Genomic DNA, 16,047 nt, shown 5'->3' on the forward strand with positions numbered 1-16,047 from the left:
CTGCTATACCACTGGGCTGGCCCCTCTTTGCTTAATTTTTGAGGAAATACCATAAAATTTTCCATAGCAGCTACATCATTTTACATTCCCACCAGTAATGTTCAATTGTTCCAATTTCTCCACATTCTCTGCTACATGTTTCATTTTCTGTTTTGTTTTCTTATCATATCTATCCTAATGGATGTGAAATGGTATTTTATTATAGTTTTGATTTCATTACTCCAGTGAATATTAATCTTGATCATCTGTTCATGTGCTTACTGGTCATTTATATTTCTTCTTTGGAGAAATGTATATTCAAATCCTTTGCTCATTTTCAATCGGTTATTTGATTTTTTTGTTGTTGTTGAGATGTAGAGCTTCTTTATATATTCACATTAATGTCTTATCATATATATTTTTTGCAGATCATTTATCCCAATCCATGGGTTGTCTTTTCATTCTGTTATAGTGTCACTTGGTGCTAAAAGTTCTTAATTTTGAAAAAGTACAATTCATCTGTTTTTTCTTTACTTGCTTATGTGCTTAGTGTCAAATAAATCATTGTCAAATCCAACATTATGAAGCTTTTCTTCTATGTTTTCTTTAAGTTTTCTAGTTTTAGCTAGTATTTTAGGTCTTTGAACCATTTTGAGTTAATTTTTGTATTTGATGTAAGCTAAGAGTTCAGTTTCATTCCCTTGCATTTGGATGTCCAGTATTCACAACACCATTCGTTGAACAGGTTGTCCTTCCTCCATTGAATGCTCTTGGCTTCTATGTCAAAAATAGCTTGAAAACACATACAAAGGTTTACTTCTAGGCTCTCTATTTTATTCTATTAGTCTATATGTCTATCCTTATGCCAATACCACATATCTTTGTGGTAAGTTTTAGAATCAGGAAGTATGAGACCTCCAACTTTGTTCTTCTTTTTCAAGATTGTTTTGGCTATTTGGAGTCCCTTGAGATTCCATATGGATTTTAGGATGGATTTTTCTATATCTGCAAAACACACTTTTGGGATTTAATAGGGATTCTATTTAATCTGTAGATCACTTTAGGTAATATTGACATCTTAATAATATTAAATCTTCCAGTCCATGAATTTCTTTCCATTTATTTGTGTCTTCTATAATATCTTTCAGCAACAGTATGTAGTTTTCAGTATACAGGCTTTTTGCCTTCTTGGTTAAGCTTATTCTTAAGTATTTTATGTTTTCAATGCTGTTTTAAATGAAATTGTTTTCTTAATTTCCTCTTTGGGTTTTTCATAGATAGTATGGAATTTCAACACCTTTTTATGATAAAAAGCTCTCTACTAATTGGATGTGGAAGGAATGTACCGCAACATAATAAAGACCATATAGGACAAAGCCATGGTCAACATCATAGTCAACAGCGAATGTTTGAAAGCTTTCCCACTAAAATCAGGAAAAAGACAAGAGTGCCCACTCTCGCCATTCCTTTTCAGCATAGCACTGCAATTAAAATTCCTGTGCGATTTTTAGTTTTCTACATATAGATCCTGTTGTCTCTGAGGTGAAATAATTTTACTTAATTAATTTAACTTAGTATTACTACACGCAACAGTGCTTCCAAAGCTTGCAACTTCCTGTCATTTGTGTCTCAGCTTAAACATCATCTTTAAAAAAACACCTTCTCTGATAACCTTATCTGTAGTAGAATTCTCACTATTTTCTGTCACCGTACCCCATATGCTGTCTTATAAGCACTGAACAAGACTATAATTACTTTATTAAATTTTGCCCTTATTTATTGTCTGTTTCTATTATAAGAATATAAGGTACATACAGGAAAGAACTTTTACATGATTTTTCCTCTGTTTTACTAATTTCTGTGTCCTCACGCATAGCACACTTCCTGGTGTGGAAATTAATCAAAGAAGCCTTATCTAAATTGGAGTCTGGAAAGCCCGTAGGGGAGCTCTCATGGCCTATCATACATCCTCAATTACACCAAAAAGGAAGAGACGTCTGCTTGCATCTTCAGAAGAAAGTAAAACTACTTTACCACTGAAGGAAAGTTTTCACTCCGCCCCCCTCAACTCGCCCCTGGGAACAGCCCAGCCAGTGAAAACTGCTGTAGCTCAGATAATGAGAAGTCGTGCCTCCATGAACTGTTACATTCCCCAATGGACTTTTGTCTAGAACAGCCCCTCCCTACTCCCCGCTTTCCCTCTATAAAAGCTTGTTCTTCTCCTTTGTTTCCCAGATTTGCCTATGGCCCACCAAAACACGCACATCTGGAATTGCAATTCTTTTGGTTATTCCCAAATAAACTCATTTTAAGGGTAAAAACAGGCAAATTTGCTTTTTAAGTGGACACTGGCGTAAAATAGGGTCAAATTTTTTAAAAATAATTAATAATTGGATAAATGAGTTATTATATCTAAATTGATGACAAAATTTTTTAACATAAACTACCATACTTCAAGGCAAAATAAATTGACTATTACTAAAAGGAAAGAAGGACTTGTTATGGCAAGTGGGGAAATACTCGATAAATTAATCTTCACTGGAACAAATAACTGGGTTGATATTTTGTTCTTGACTGGTAACAGTCTTATAATGGTTCTAAAGCTATTTTTTTCTCCATATTACATCTTTCTGATCCTAATTATGTGATTTGGCCTAGTAGGACCTTACATATATACGTTCCTTTAAATTTTTTGGAAAATCACAGTGAATTTAATTAAGCAAGAATTAATCTTGGACATATTCCAATTCCATGACTCAACGATAAATGTGGTCAGAAGAAATAGAATGTCCAGTGATCTTTGCCCCTGTTGGAAAGAAAATGCTATCCTCTTAAGAACAGATATAAAATTTTCAGGAGGTCTTTTGCTGGGCTTAAAGCATGACATAAAAAAGGCGCAACAATGTCTCTCAAAATCTCGAGTCAAATAGTCTGGCTATACCAACAGAGTAGAATGAGAAGGGCTACACAACTGTATGGTATTTTTCTATTTTGAAGTTAGTAGGAAAGAAGTTACTGTAGAAAAATTTATCTGGGAAGTGGTTGGTTTTATCTTCATATGTAAAATTAGGATTGACTGCCTTTTTGATAAATTATCCTAACATGATAAACTTTTATTTTTCTGTGTGTACCATGGAATTCCTATTCAATAATCTACAGTGCAAAAAAAAATATCTTCCGAATGATGAGAAGACTCCTTGGAGAAAATGGACAGATGGCCGAGTGTAACAAAATATACCCTCAAGTCACAATGCAGCTTTGTGTCCTCTGCTGTCACACTGGAGAATGAAGAATTCCAGGTCCCTGTGAATGAGTTGGAAAGTCTTCCTTCAGATTGTGAACAAGCCTCCACATGGTAAGAATAACAGTAAATAGTGGGAACCAGGCTTCACAGTTGTGTGAATTTCTTCATTATGTAAGAAATTAAATCACTTTGAAATAAATCAAACTTCAATTCTAAGCCAAGTTTTCTCACTTAAAAATGTGTGACCTGGGGGAAATTAATTACATGTTCTAAGCCTCAGTTTCTTCACCTATGAAATAGGGATTACAGTCCTTGTTACTTTAAATATTAAATGTGATACATTCAAGTTTGAGTGTGTAATTGGATTCCACTGTAGGAGTTTTGAGCAATGGAATGATATAATTACAGTAAGATTTTATAAGGACCATTTGCGCTGCTTCAGGAGAATAAATTGTTTGAATGCAGAATGAAAGTGGAGAGCCTTCAGAGGAGCCTATTGCAGTGGGCCCAAAAGAAAACAGGGGCTGAGAAATGATCAAATTTGTGATATATTAGAAAGTAGACTAAACAAGACTTGTTAAATGTATCGCTAAGTAATATGAGAGCATAAAGGAGTAAAAGACACGGAGATTTATTGCCTCAACTATTACATGGAAGGTGGTACCATTTAATGAGATGAGGAGTACCAATGTTTATTGTAGAAAATTTAAAATTCTGTTTTATAAATACTAAATTCATATTCACATGTAGATGTCAAAAACTGGAGATGTTGATAATACATCTTTGAAAATTAGGGGGGAGAGGGAGGCTGGAGACAAAAATTGATGTGCTTCAGCATTTATTGGTCAGGAAAAAGTGGAATGTCCCTTTAACGACTCTAAGAAAGGTTTCAGAGAGATCTGAGGCAATTGAGGGCAGTGACTTTCCATTCATAATTTGATCTATTCACTTTGGATATGTAAATTACTTTCAATAGGTGTCAAGTATTACACTTGTGTGACTTTATGTATGGTGCACCTTTTCATGGAATTCTCTTCCCATCTTTTCTTGTTCTTTCACTTGTCCTTTAAAATTCAGCTAAAGCATTCCCTCCTCTGGGAAGTTTTCTGATTTCAGTTTGATTGATACTTTGCTACACTCTGACCCTTACCATTGTGTGAATATTTTTATAATGGCACCTATTACATTGGTCTGGAATTGACTGATGCCTTATTATGCATCCTCTCACTGAGGGCCAGGAACTATATCTTATTCAACTTGGTGATCATAATGTCTACGACATATTTCACACAAATAGATACTCCATACAGAGTGTTTTTTTAATTGAATGAGTTAATATAAGATTAAAATTATAATGCATTTCATAGTTTTCCTACTTGTTTTACAGATAAAGTGCTTCTAGTAGATAAAGTCAGCACCTATAAAGACTAGATGGAACTAAGGAACAATGTGACTTACTTTGTCCTCTTGGGCCTCACACAGAATCCAAAGGAGCAGAAAGTCCTTTGTGTTATGTTTTTGCTTTTCTACATTTTGACCATGGTGGGCAACATCCTCATTGTTGTGACTGTAATTGCCAGTAACACGCTGAACTCACCGATGTACTTTTTTCTTGCTAGTCTATCATATATGGATGCCATTTTTTCCTCTGTCATTACTCCCAGATTGATTTCAGACTTGTTCTTTGGAATGAACAGTATATCCTTCCAGTCTTGTATGACCCAGCTCTTTACAGAGCACTTTTTTTGGTGGATCAGAGATCTTTCTTCTGTTGATGATGGCCTATGACCGCTATGTGGCCATTTGTAAGCCCTTGCATTATTTGGTCATCATGAGGCAGTGGGTGTGTGTTGTGCTACTGGTAGTGTCCTGGGTTGGTGGTTTTCTGCACTCAGTAATTCAACTTAGCACTATTCATGGGCTCCCATTCTGTGGCCCCAATGTCATTGATCACTTTATCTGTGACATGTACCCCTTATTGAAACTTGCCTGCATTGACACCTATGTCATTGGCATCTTAGTTGTGGCCAATGGAGGACTGATCTGCACTATTGTGTTTCTGCTCTTACTCATCTCTTATGGTGTCATCTGGCACTCTCTAAAGAACCTTAGTCAGGAAGACAGGCGGAAAGCCCTTCAGACCTCTGGTTCCCACATCACTGTGGTTTAATTTTTCCGGGATAATTAACTGAAATTAGGAAAACTGAAGTAACTTACCCAAGGTCAAAGAGCTGGCAAATACCTAAGGTGGTATTTGAACTCGTGTAGTTTTGTTTCAGAACTTGCGCTCTTAAACACTCTGGTAAATATCATAATAATGATGCATACCTGAATAAAGAAACAGTTTCTAGTGGTGAGAGATAAGCAATAAATAAGTAAACATATATGAAAACAATAAAGAGAGTAAAAAGTTCTTTAAAAATAAAGTGATTTAATAGAGAATGATTCAGAAGGCAGGGGGCCACTTTAGACTGGATGTTCAAAGAAAACCCAAGAGCAAGAATTTACAGCATTTATCTAAACACGTCAAGGGATGAGAGACAATGATCTGAAGGTCATGAGTAAAATCACTGGAGAGGAATTTCTGTATGTGGGAAGGGGAATTTTATCTGACCTGGATGAGTATCATTAATTACTCTTGTCTCGTCTGTCTCAAAGATCACGAAACAACCTTAATCTTATTTAATAAATTCAGCTCTACTTAAATCAGGATGAAGCTAAATAAAATATTATATATATATAACACATATAAATCATAAGTATTTAAGCAAATATTACTTAAAGATGCTGAGCTAAGCTTATTTGTAGAACAAAAGCTATCTGTTTAACCAAATTTGCACTAAAATATAACTGGCCTTTTCATAACCCGTAAGACTATGGACAGCTGCTCGCACTCAAACACACATCTTCCTAAACTTTTCTAGTACCATTCTCTCCCAGGGTGCCTATGTTTCAGTCCTAATGGTTTCATTGTTGCCCCAGGGCCTTTGCACTAGCTCTTCTTTATTCCTAAAATGCTTGTCTTCTAAATGTCCTCGTGACTGGCTCATTGTCATCACTCAGTCTTCAGTCAAACTGCTACCTTCTAAGAGAGGTCTTTCTTAACTATCCATGTAAAGCCATCCTCTTTCTCCTCGAGCTTGTCTATCAAACAACTCTGTCAATTTTCTCTATAGCATTTTCTCCATCTGATTTATCTGTTTATTGTTTCTTTCTTCCAACTAGTATGTATACTCTGTAAAAGTAGAGGCATCTTTGTTTTGTTCACTACCACATCTCTAAGCACCTAGACCAGAGATTGACACAGAATAAGTGCTTAAGAAATATTTACTCATAAATTGCCATCATTGCCATGTAACACTCTTTAGACTAAATGCATTTGTAAAAGGAAGACTTGTTAACTGGAATGCTTCTGAAAATGACGACATTCCACCTTGGTGATAAATTGAAATGGAGAATTTCAGATTAGTTTGGTACACATCAGGGTTCTTATCTGAAGAGGCAGAATCATATCTGGAGAGATTAATTAGAAGGGACTTACTCTATGGAATTACAGCATAAAGAATCTTTGGAATCTTTGGAAGGGCTAGAGTCACAGATTCTAGGCTGAGTGACGAGGAACAATTTGCAGGAGCACACCTGACAGGACTGGCATGCTAAAGGAGATGCCGCCTCTGCTGACACTGTGACCATGCTGCCACTGGCTAACTGCAAAGGTGCCACCACCGCCCTGACCTAGGAACCCCTCTGACTCTGTTGTCTCCGTACGAGAACCCCACTTTAGATAAAATTTCCGATTTAAAGACTTGCACTGATTATCCTGGTTGGCAGGACCCGAGTCACATGTCTGCACCCAATTGTCAAGAAGATCTGGAAAATATAGTTATTTAGATTTTATGTTGGGACAGTGGATACTACATCCTCTGTGAAACTAACAAAATATCTGGGTGCATTCAAAGATTTTGGGCAGGCACACACCTTTGATTTTCAGTGCAATTGGAAATGGAGTCTCGTGTAAAGTGTTTTATTTTATCAGATGGATAGTTGTCCCTGTTTCTATTTGTCCTACACATGAGAAAGAAGGGAGACAAAAGCGACGACAAGTAAGTTAGTGAGCAGAAAAACTACTGATGCTGTAGAGAACTGTTGACATATTCATTTAGTTTTTACTGAACACCTACTCTGCAAGCATTGCGCTCAGTTCTCAAGCAGAAACACAAATAACTGGGATATTTCTTAACCTTCTCAGTGATTTGGTAGCACTTGTAAAAGAGCAATTTTTTTTAAAAAAGCCATCTTGTATCTTAATTTTGAAATGTTTCAGATGGGAGATTTTCCAAATTAAAAAAAGACTTGTCTAAGTTATTTATCCTCACCTTAAAAGACTTTAAATAAAATCAAGATTACTTACTAAACTCTGTACTGCCCTATTCATCTCTTCAATTTCAGTTTGTTTTCTTCTCTCCCTTCCCTATATCCTCCATGTTTACTGATCTTTCAGTGTCTTGATCTTGCTAAGCCCTTCTCCACGTTGAAACTCTACGTGTAATGGTGCTTCCAATGGAAGCAATTTCCTCTCCTTTGGATCTCAGCTTAAAGATCACTCTTTACGAGACGCCTTCTCTGATTATGTTATCCATAGTACAATTCTCCCTCTTATTTTTTGACATTTTTAATCTGTCTGGAATTTATTTTGATATAGGAGTTAAATAGGGATTGAGTTTTAGTTGTTCTAAATTATACTTTTTTTTATAGTTGCATAGTTATTTTTTGCCATTGATTTGAAATCCTGACTACCGTATTCTAAAGTCTCATATGTATTAGGATCCAATTCAGGACTGTATTTCATTGATGTCTTTATTGAGGTACCAATTGACACACAATATAGTTGCTTTGATATACAACACATTCTGATATGTGATAGGACTAGCAGTCCCTCATTGCTATTCTTTTTCAAAATTATGCCTAGCTTGCATATGTATGTTTCAAAATTGTTTAAAATAAAATAATAAGTTGGAATTTCAATAAGATAGATTATGTAAGTTTAAAATTAAAATATGTTTGCAATTGTTAAAATAAGTTTAAGGTAGTTTAGTGACAATAGAAAGTTCAGTTGTTATTTTCAACAAGATTCCATTTAAGAAGATTAATTTAGGAAGAGTTTATATCTTTAGAGTATTGAGAACTGTTATCCATAATGAGAACAGACCTTTTCATTTAATAAGTCATCGTTTATACCCTTGGGCAGTGTTTCCATTTTCTGCCTGTGTTACTTATCACTTATAGCTAGCTGCTGACATTCATCCATGACCCCTAAAATGATAGCTGACATTTTTGTTTTAAGGAAAACCATCCCTTTCAGGAAGTACATGACTGAAGTCTTCACTGAGCATCTTTTGGTGCTGCTGAGATCATTCTGCCCACGATGGTTGCCACTGACCACTATGTGGCCATCTGCAAACCCCTCTGCTATGAAATCATGTGATTTCCTGTGTACTATGAACCCCTGTACTATGAGTGACAAGGATATGGTGTCCCCTTTTGAGTGGCATGAGCCAGAGACTTTGTCCTTGCAACCATTCAGATCATCTTCACAGTCTGGCTGCCTGTCTGTGGCTCCAGTGTTGTAGACAATTCTAGTGAGACAAGCCCTTTGTTGAAACTCCTCTACATGGACTCTCATACCCTTGGGCTCTTTGTTGCTGCCATCGGTGGATTCAACAGCCTGTTAAATTTTTTCCTCTTGATGGTCTCCTATGTAATAGTCTTGCATTCCCTAAGGACCAATAGCTTGGGGGGGAGATGCAAACCCTGTCCATCTGTCTATCTCACATCACTGAGGACATCTTAGAGTTTCTGCCCTGCATGTTTATATATTTGCACCCAATCACAAACTTCTCCATTGATAAAGCCATGGTTGTGTTTATAGAATTAGTGAGGGTTCTTGTGAAATGCAGATTCTCAGGACACAACAATAGAGATTTTAATTTAGTAGTTTTGTTGCTGGATTTATATATCCATCTTTTAAACAAATTACCCAGGCATACCTTTGTATGTACTTTGAGCTACTATGTTTACATAATGAGCTGATTAATAAAATCACCTTCATTTTTAAATTTATTTTTTAAATTGTGGTAAAATATATATAATAAAAATTTACAATTTTAACCACTTTAAGTGTCTAGTTCAGTGGAATTAAGTTAATTCACATTGTTATGCAAACATCACCACTATCCGTCTCCATAACTTTTTCTTCCTCCCAAGCTGAATCTCAATACCTATTAAACAATAATTCCCCATTCCCCCTCCCTGAGTCCCAGGCAATCAACATTCTACTTTCTATGAATTTGGCTACTTTATGTACATTATGTAATTGAAATCACATAGTCTTTGTCCTTTTATGAATGCCATATTTAACTTAGAATAATGTACTGTAGATTAATCTATGTTTTAGCATGTGTCAGGATTTCCTTCCTTTCCAAGGCTGAAAATATCCCATTGTATGCACGTACCTCATTTTGTTTATACATTTATCTATCAGTAGACTCTTTGGTTGCTTCTTCTTCCTGGCTATTGTGAAGAATATTATCATGAAAATGGGTGTAGAAATAGCAGAGTGTTTGAGTCCCTGCTTTCCATTATTTTGGATATATACCCAAAAGTGGAACTGCTGAATAATATGATAATTCTTTGTTTAAATTTTTTGAGGAACAACCATAACATTTCTCTAGAAGCTACATCATTTTACATTCCCACCAGCAACACACAATTGTTCCAATTTCTCCACCTTCTTTCTTATGTGTGTGATTTTCTGGGTTTTTTTTGTTTTTTAATAATAGCTATCCTAACAGGTGTGAAGCTGTATTTTATTATGGTTTTGATTTGCATTTTCCTAATGATTAGTGACGTTGAGCTCTTTTCTTGTGCTTACTGGGCATTTATTTATTTTATTTGGAGAAACATCAATTCAAATCCTCTGCTCTATTTTAACCAGTTATTTGTTTTCTTTTTTTCTTATTGTTGAGATGTAGAAGTTCTTTATATATTCTTGACATTAATACCTCATCAGATATATTGTTTGCAAATATTTTATCCCATTCTGTGGGTTGCCTTTTCACTCTTTTATAGAGTCATTTGATGCACAACAGTTCTTAATTTTGTTAAAGTACAATTTATCTATTTTTTCTTCTCTTGCCTGTGCTTTTTGTTTCATACCCAAGAAATCATTGCCAAAACTAAATTTTATTCTAATTTTTCTTTGAAGAGTTTTATAGTTTTAGCTAGCATTTTAGGTCTTTGAACTATTTTGAGTTGATTTTTGTATAAGGTGTAAGTTCAGAGTTCAATTTCCTTCTTTGGCTTTTAGATATCCAGTTTTCACAACACCATTTGTTGAAAGGTTGTCATTTTGCTAGTGAATGCTCCTTGCACCCTTGTCAAAAATCACTTGAATACAGATGCAATGCTTTATTTCTAGGCTCCCTATTTTATTCCATTAGTCTATATGTCGGTCTTTATGCCAATACCACAATGTTTTGATTACCACAGCTTTGTCGTAAGTTTTAGAATCAGGAAGCGTGAGATCTCCAACTTTGTTCTTCTTTTTCAAGATTGTTGTGGATATTTGGAAACCTTTGAGATTCCATGTGAATTTTAGGATGGATTTTTGTATATCTGCAAAACACACCTTAGGGATTTAATAGGGATTGCATTGACTCAGTAGATCAACATCGGTTCACATAGTAGTTTGACTCAATAGTTTGACATCTTAATAATATTAAATCTTCTAGTCCATGAATGTCTTTCCATTTGTTTGTGTCTTCTATAATATCTTTGAGCAACATTTTGCAGTTTTCGTCATAAAAGTTTTTCCTCCTTAAGAGGAAGTTCATTCTTAATTATTATTCTTAATTATAGTTTAAGTTTATAGTTTATAGTTAAGTTTATTCTTAATTATTTCATTCTTTTTGATGTGTTGTAAATGGAATTGTTTCCTTAATTTCCTCTTTGACTCATTCCTATATGGTATAGAAACTCACCTTCCTTTTATGATAAAAAGCTCTCAAGAAATTGGGTATAGAAGGAACATACCTCAATATAATAAATGCCATATAGGTCGAATCCATAGCTAGCATCATATTCAACAGAGAAAGTTGTAAACCTTTCCCACTAAAATAGGGAAGAAGACAAGTATGCCCATTCTCACCACTTAAGACAAGTGAGGAAATACTTGATAAGTTAATCTTCATTGAAACAAAATGACTGGGCTGATGTTTTATTCTTGACTGCTGATAGTCTTATAATGGTTATAAAGCTTTTTTTTTTTTTTTCTCCATGTTACATCTTTCTGATGCTAATTGTGTGATTTGGGCTAGTAGTATCTCTACATATAAATGTTCTTTTAAATTTTGTAGCAAATCCCAGGGAATTTAATTAAATAAGAATTAGTCTTGGACATATGCCAGTTACAGGACTCAATGATGAATGTGGTTAAAAGGGATAAAATGTCCAATGATCCTATCTGCCGTTGGGAAGAAGATGCTATCCTCTTAAGCACTGTTAGGAACTTTCAGGAGGTCCTTTGTTAGACTTAAATCACGTCATTAAAAAAAGCGCTACAACGTCTCTCAAAATCTCAAGTCAAATAGTCTGGCTATACCAACACGATAGAATGAGAAGAACTAAACAATTGAATGGCATTTTTCTATTTTGAGGCTAGTAGGAAAGAAGTCACTCCAGAAAAATTTCCCTGGGAAATGGCTAGTAGCTATTATGAGGAAGATTAGCCCCGACCTAACAATCCGATGGCAATCCTCCTCTTTTTGCTGAGGAAGATTGGCCCTGGGCTAACATCTGTGCCCGTCCTCCTCTATTTTATATGGGACACCGCCAAAGCATGGCTTGACATGCGGTGGATCGGTGTGTGCCCAGGATCTGAACCTGCGAACCCGGGCTGCTGAAGCAGAGCGTGCAAACTTAATCACTACACCAGCGGGCTGGCCCCCTAGTAGCTATCATTATGTAAAATTAGGATTCACTTGCCTTTTTGACAAATTATCCTAACATGATAAATTTTTGTTTTTCTGTGTGTACCATAGAAATCCTATTAAATAATCTGCTGTGCAAATAAAATCAATCTTCTATAAAATCAGAAGACTGGGGAGAAAATGGACAGACAGCCAAATGAAACAAACTATATTCTCAAGTCACAATGCAGCTTTCTGTCCTCCGCTGTCACACTGGATGAAAGAATTCCAGGTCCCTGTGAGTGAGTTAACAAGTCTTCCTTCAGACTGTGAACCAGCCTCCACAAGGTAAGAGTAACAGTAAATAGTGGGAACCAAGCTTCACAGTCATGTGAATTTCTTTATTATGTAAGAAATTAAATCACTTTGAAATAAATCAAACTTAGAGTCCAATTCTAGTTTTGTCACTTAAAAATGAGTGACCTTGGGGAAGTTAATTAGATGTCTGAGCCTCAGTTTCTTCAACTATGAAATGGAGATTACAGTTCTTGTTACTATAATATTAAATATGGTACATTAAATTGTGAGTGTGTGATGGGAATCCACTGTGGAGGTTTTGAGCAGTAGTTGATACCATCACAATAAGATTTTAGAAAGATCTTTTGAGTTGCTTCAGGAGAATAAATTGTTGGAGGGCAGAATGAGAGTGGAGAGACTTGGCAGGAGACTGTTGCAGCAGGCCCGGAAGGAAATGAGTGTAGGGAAATGATCAAATTGGTGATATATTAAAATGTAGAGTCAACAGGACTTGTTAATTATATCGATAAGTAATAGGAATGAAATAATGAGTGAAGGACACTGTGATATTCGTTGTCTGAACAATTACATTGAAGGTGGTACTATTTAACGAAATGAAGACCAATGTTTATTGTGGAAAATTAAAAGTTTAGTTTTATAAATACTAAATTGACATTCAATTAGCGATGTCTAAAATTGGAAATTTTGCATATACACATTTAAAAATTAGGGGAGAGATAGGAGCTGGAGACACAAAATTCAAGTGCTTCAGAATTTATTGGTCACAGTAAAGTGAAATATCTAAGGAGCCTAAAAAAAGTGGTTTCAATGAGATCTGAGACAATCCAGGGCAGTGCCCTTCTACTCATAATTTGATCTACTCCCTTTGAATAGTAAATTATATTAAACGGGTTTCAAGTATTACACTTCTGTGACTTTATGAATGGTGCACCTTTTCGTGGAATTCCCTTCCCATCTTCTCTTGTTCTTTGACTTTTCCTTTAAAACTCAGCTAAAGCATTGCCTCCTCTGGGAAGTCTTCTCTGATTCGAGTTTGGCTGATATCTTCCTACACTGTGACCCATAGCATTGTGTGAATATTTTTATAACGGCACTTATTAGCCTAGAATATCCTGATCTTTCCTTATGTATCAAATCACTGAAAGTAGGCAGCTATCTCTTATTTCTTTTTTTTTTTTAATTTTTTGTTTATTGCAGTAACATTGGTTTATAACATTGTAAAAATTTCAGGTGTACATCATTGTACTTCTATTTCTGCGTAGATTACATCATGTTCACCACCAAAATACTAATTACAACCCATCACCACACACATGTACCGAATTATCCCTTTCACCCTCCTCCCTCCCCCCTTCCCCTCTGGTAACCACCAATCCAATCTCTGTCCCTATGTGTTTGTTTATTGTTGTTATTATCTACTACTTAATGAAGGAAATCATACGGTATTTGACCTTCTCCCTCTGACTGATTTCACTTTGCATTATACCCTCAATGTCCATTCATGTTGTCACAAATGGCTGGATTTCATCGTTTCTTATGGCTGAGTAGTATTCCATTGTGTATATATACCACAGCTTCTTTATCCATTCGTCCCTTGATGGGCACTTAGGTTGCTTCCAAGTCTTGGCTATTGTGAATAACGCTGCAATGAACACAGGGGTGAATGTACCTTTGCAAATTGGTGTTTTCAAGTTCTTTGGATAAATACCCAACAGTGGAATAGCTGGATCATATGGTAGTTCTATCGTTGATTTTTTGAGGAATCTCCATACTGTTTTCCATAGTGGCTGGACAGCTATCTCTTATTTCAATGTGGTAATCACAGTGTCTATGACACATGTGGCACAAAGAGATACTCTGTACACACTCCATTAATTGAATGACTAAATAGAATATAAATTTTAATACATTTAAAAGTTTTCCCACTTGCTTTGTAGGTAAAGTGTTTTTAATATCTGAAGTCACCACCAATAAAGACTAGATGGAACCAAGGAACAATGTGACTTACTTTGTCCTCTTGGGCCTCACACAGAATCCAAAGGAGCAGAAAGTCCTCTTTGTTATTTTCTTGCTGTTGTATGTTTTGACCCTGGTGGGAAACATTCTCATTGTAGTGACTGTGACTGTCAGTAAGAACCTGGACTCCCCAGTGTACTTTTTTCTTGCTAGCCTGTCGATTATGGATGTCATGTATTCCTCTTCCATTAGCCCCAGATTGATTTCAGACTTGTTCTTTGGGGAAAATACCATATCCTTCCAATCTTGTACGATGCAGCTCTTTACAGAGCATTTTTCTGCTGGATCAGGGGTCTTTCTTCTGTTGGTGATGGCCTATGACCACTATGTGGCCATCTGTAAGCCCTTGCATTATTTGGTCATCATGAGGCAATGGGTGTGTGTTGTGCTGCTAGTAGCGTGTTGGATTGGAGGTTTTCTGCACTTGGTAATTCAACTCGCCACTATTTATGGGCTCCCGTTTTGTGGCCCTAATGTCATTGATCACTTTATGTGTGACATGTACCCCTTATTGAAACTTGTCTGTACTGATGCCAATGTCACTGGCCTTTTAGTTGCAGCCAATGGAGGACTGATCTGCACTATTGTGTTTCTGCTCTTACTCATCTCTTATGGTGTGATCTTGCACTCTCTAAAGAACCTTAGTCAGGAAGGGAGGCGGAAAGCCCTCCAGACCTGTGATTCCCACATCACTGTGGTGGTCTTCTTCTTTGTTCCGTGTATTTTCATAAATGCAAGACCTGCTAACACCTTCTACATTGACAAATCATTGAGTGTGTTTTACACAGTCATAACGCCCATGCTGAACCCATTAATCTACACGCTGAGAAATTCAGAGATGACAAATGCTATGAAGAAGCTCTGGAAAAGAAATGTCGTATCTTATAGGAAACAAGCACTTCGCTTACCATGAAGAGACTCATTTGAGATTAGGGTCCGTGTCCTTGGAATGCTGAAGTCTTCTTAAATCTGATTCTCACTTCTTTTATTCAAAGAATTTATGATAAGTATATTTAAGGAAAGAACTATATGATTGTGCTATTAATTACTGTTTCTCTCCCTGCTAGGATGTAAGGTCTATAACGACTTATTTATCACTTTACTTAGAAAGCTGTAATGCCTCTATAGCAAGGAGTCAATAATATGTAATGAATTAGTGAGGACATTTTTATATAGTTATCTTACTTTTTAATCAATTTATACTTTTTTTCTTTACTTTTTGAGACAGTATTATTTCTATATGGATTCTTGTCATGTAAGAATTACTATTATAGTATTTAAAATATTTAATGCTGTATAGACTGTCCTTTCTATGAAATTTCAGTTGCATTATATACAAAAATTTTAGTGTAGTACTTCTAGTTTTTTAAAGAAAAGTTGAGATGTAATAGATAATAAGCAGTAAAAATGAAAACTGTACAAAATGGTTGAAGTGTACAATACATTTTCTGTTTCTCTGTCAGTATAGTCTCCAGTCCTCTTCCCCACAGGCAATCACTTAATCTGTTTCTTAAGATTCATCAG

At 35.7% G+C, this 16,047-nt stretch overlaps 1 protein-coding gene and 1 pseudogene across 1 annotated transcript; both read left to right on the plus strand.

Annotated features, from left to right (window-relative positions):
• Positions 1 to 4,654: 4,654 nt before the first annotated feature.
• On the plus strand, positions 4,655 to 10,619 carry LOC101400760 (olfactory receptor 4A47-like; annotated as a pseudogene).
• A 3,869-nt stretch (positions 10,620 to 14,488) lies between these two features.
• Positions 14,489 to 15,436, plus strand: LOC101401025 (olfactory receptor 4A47-like). Its single transcript, XM_004443477.2, has one exon. It carries the CDS (start codon positions 14,489 to 14,491, stop codon positions 15,434 to 15,436), a length of 948 nt encoding a protein of 315 aa, XP_004443534.1.
• The last annotated feature ends 611 nt before the right edge of the window (positions 15,437 to 16,047 follow it).

Source organism: Ceratotherium simum, chromosome 34 (genome assembly GCF_057802395.1).
Source record: "Ceratotherium simum simum isolate JZ-2026a chromosome 34, ASM5780239v1, whole genome shotgun sequence".
NCBI classification, from domain to species: domain Eukaryota; kingdom Metazoa; phylum Chordata; class Mammalia; order Perissodactyla; family Rhinocerotidae; genus Ceratotherium; species Ceratotherium simum.

Bases quoted from the DNA above. Each gene is read 5' to 3' on its own strand.
- LOC101401025 (XM_004443477.2), top strand. From the start codon at position 14,489: ATGGAACCAAGGAACAATGTGACTTACTTTGTCCTCTTGGGCCTCACA.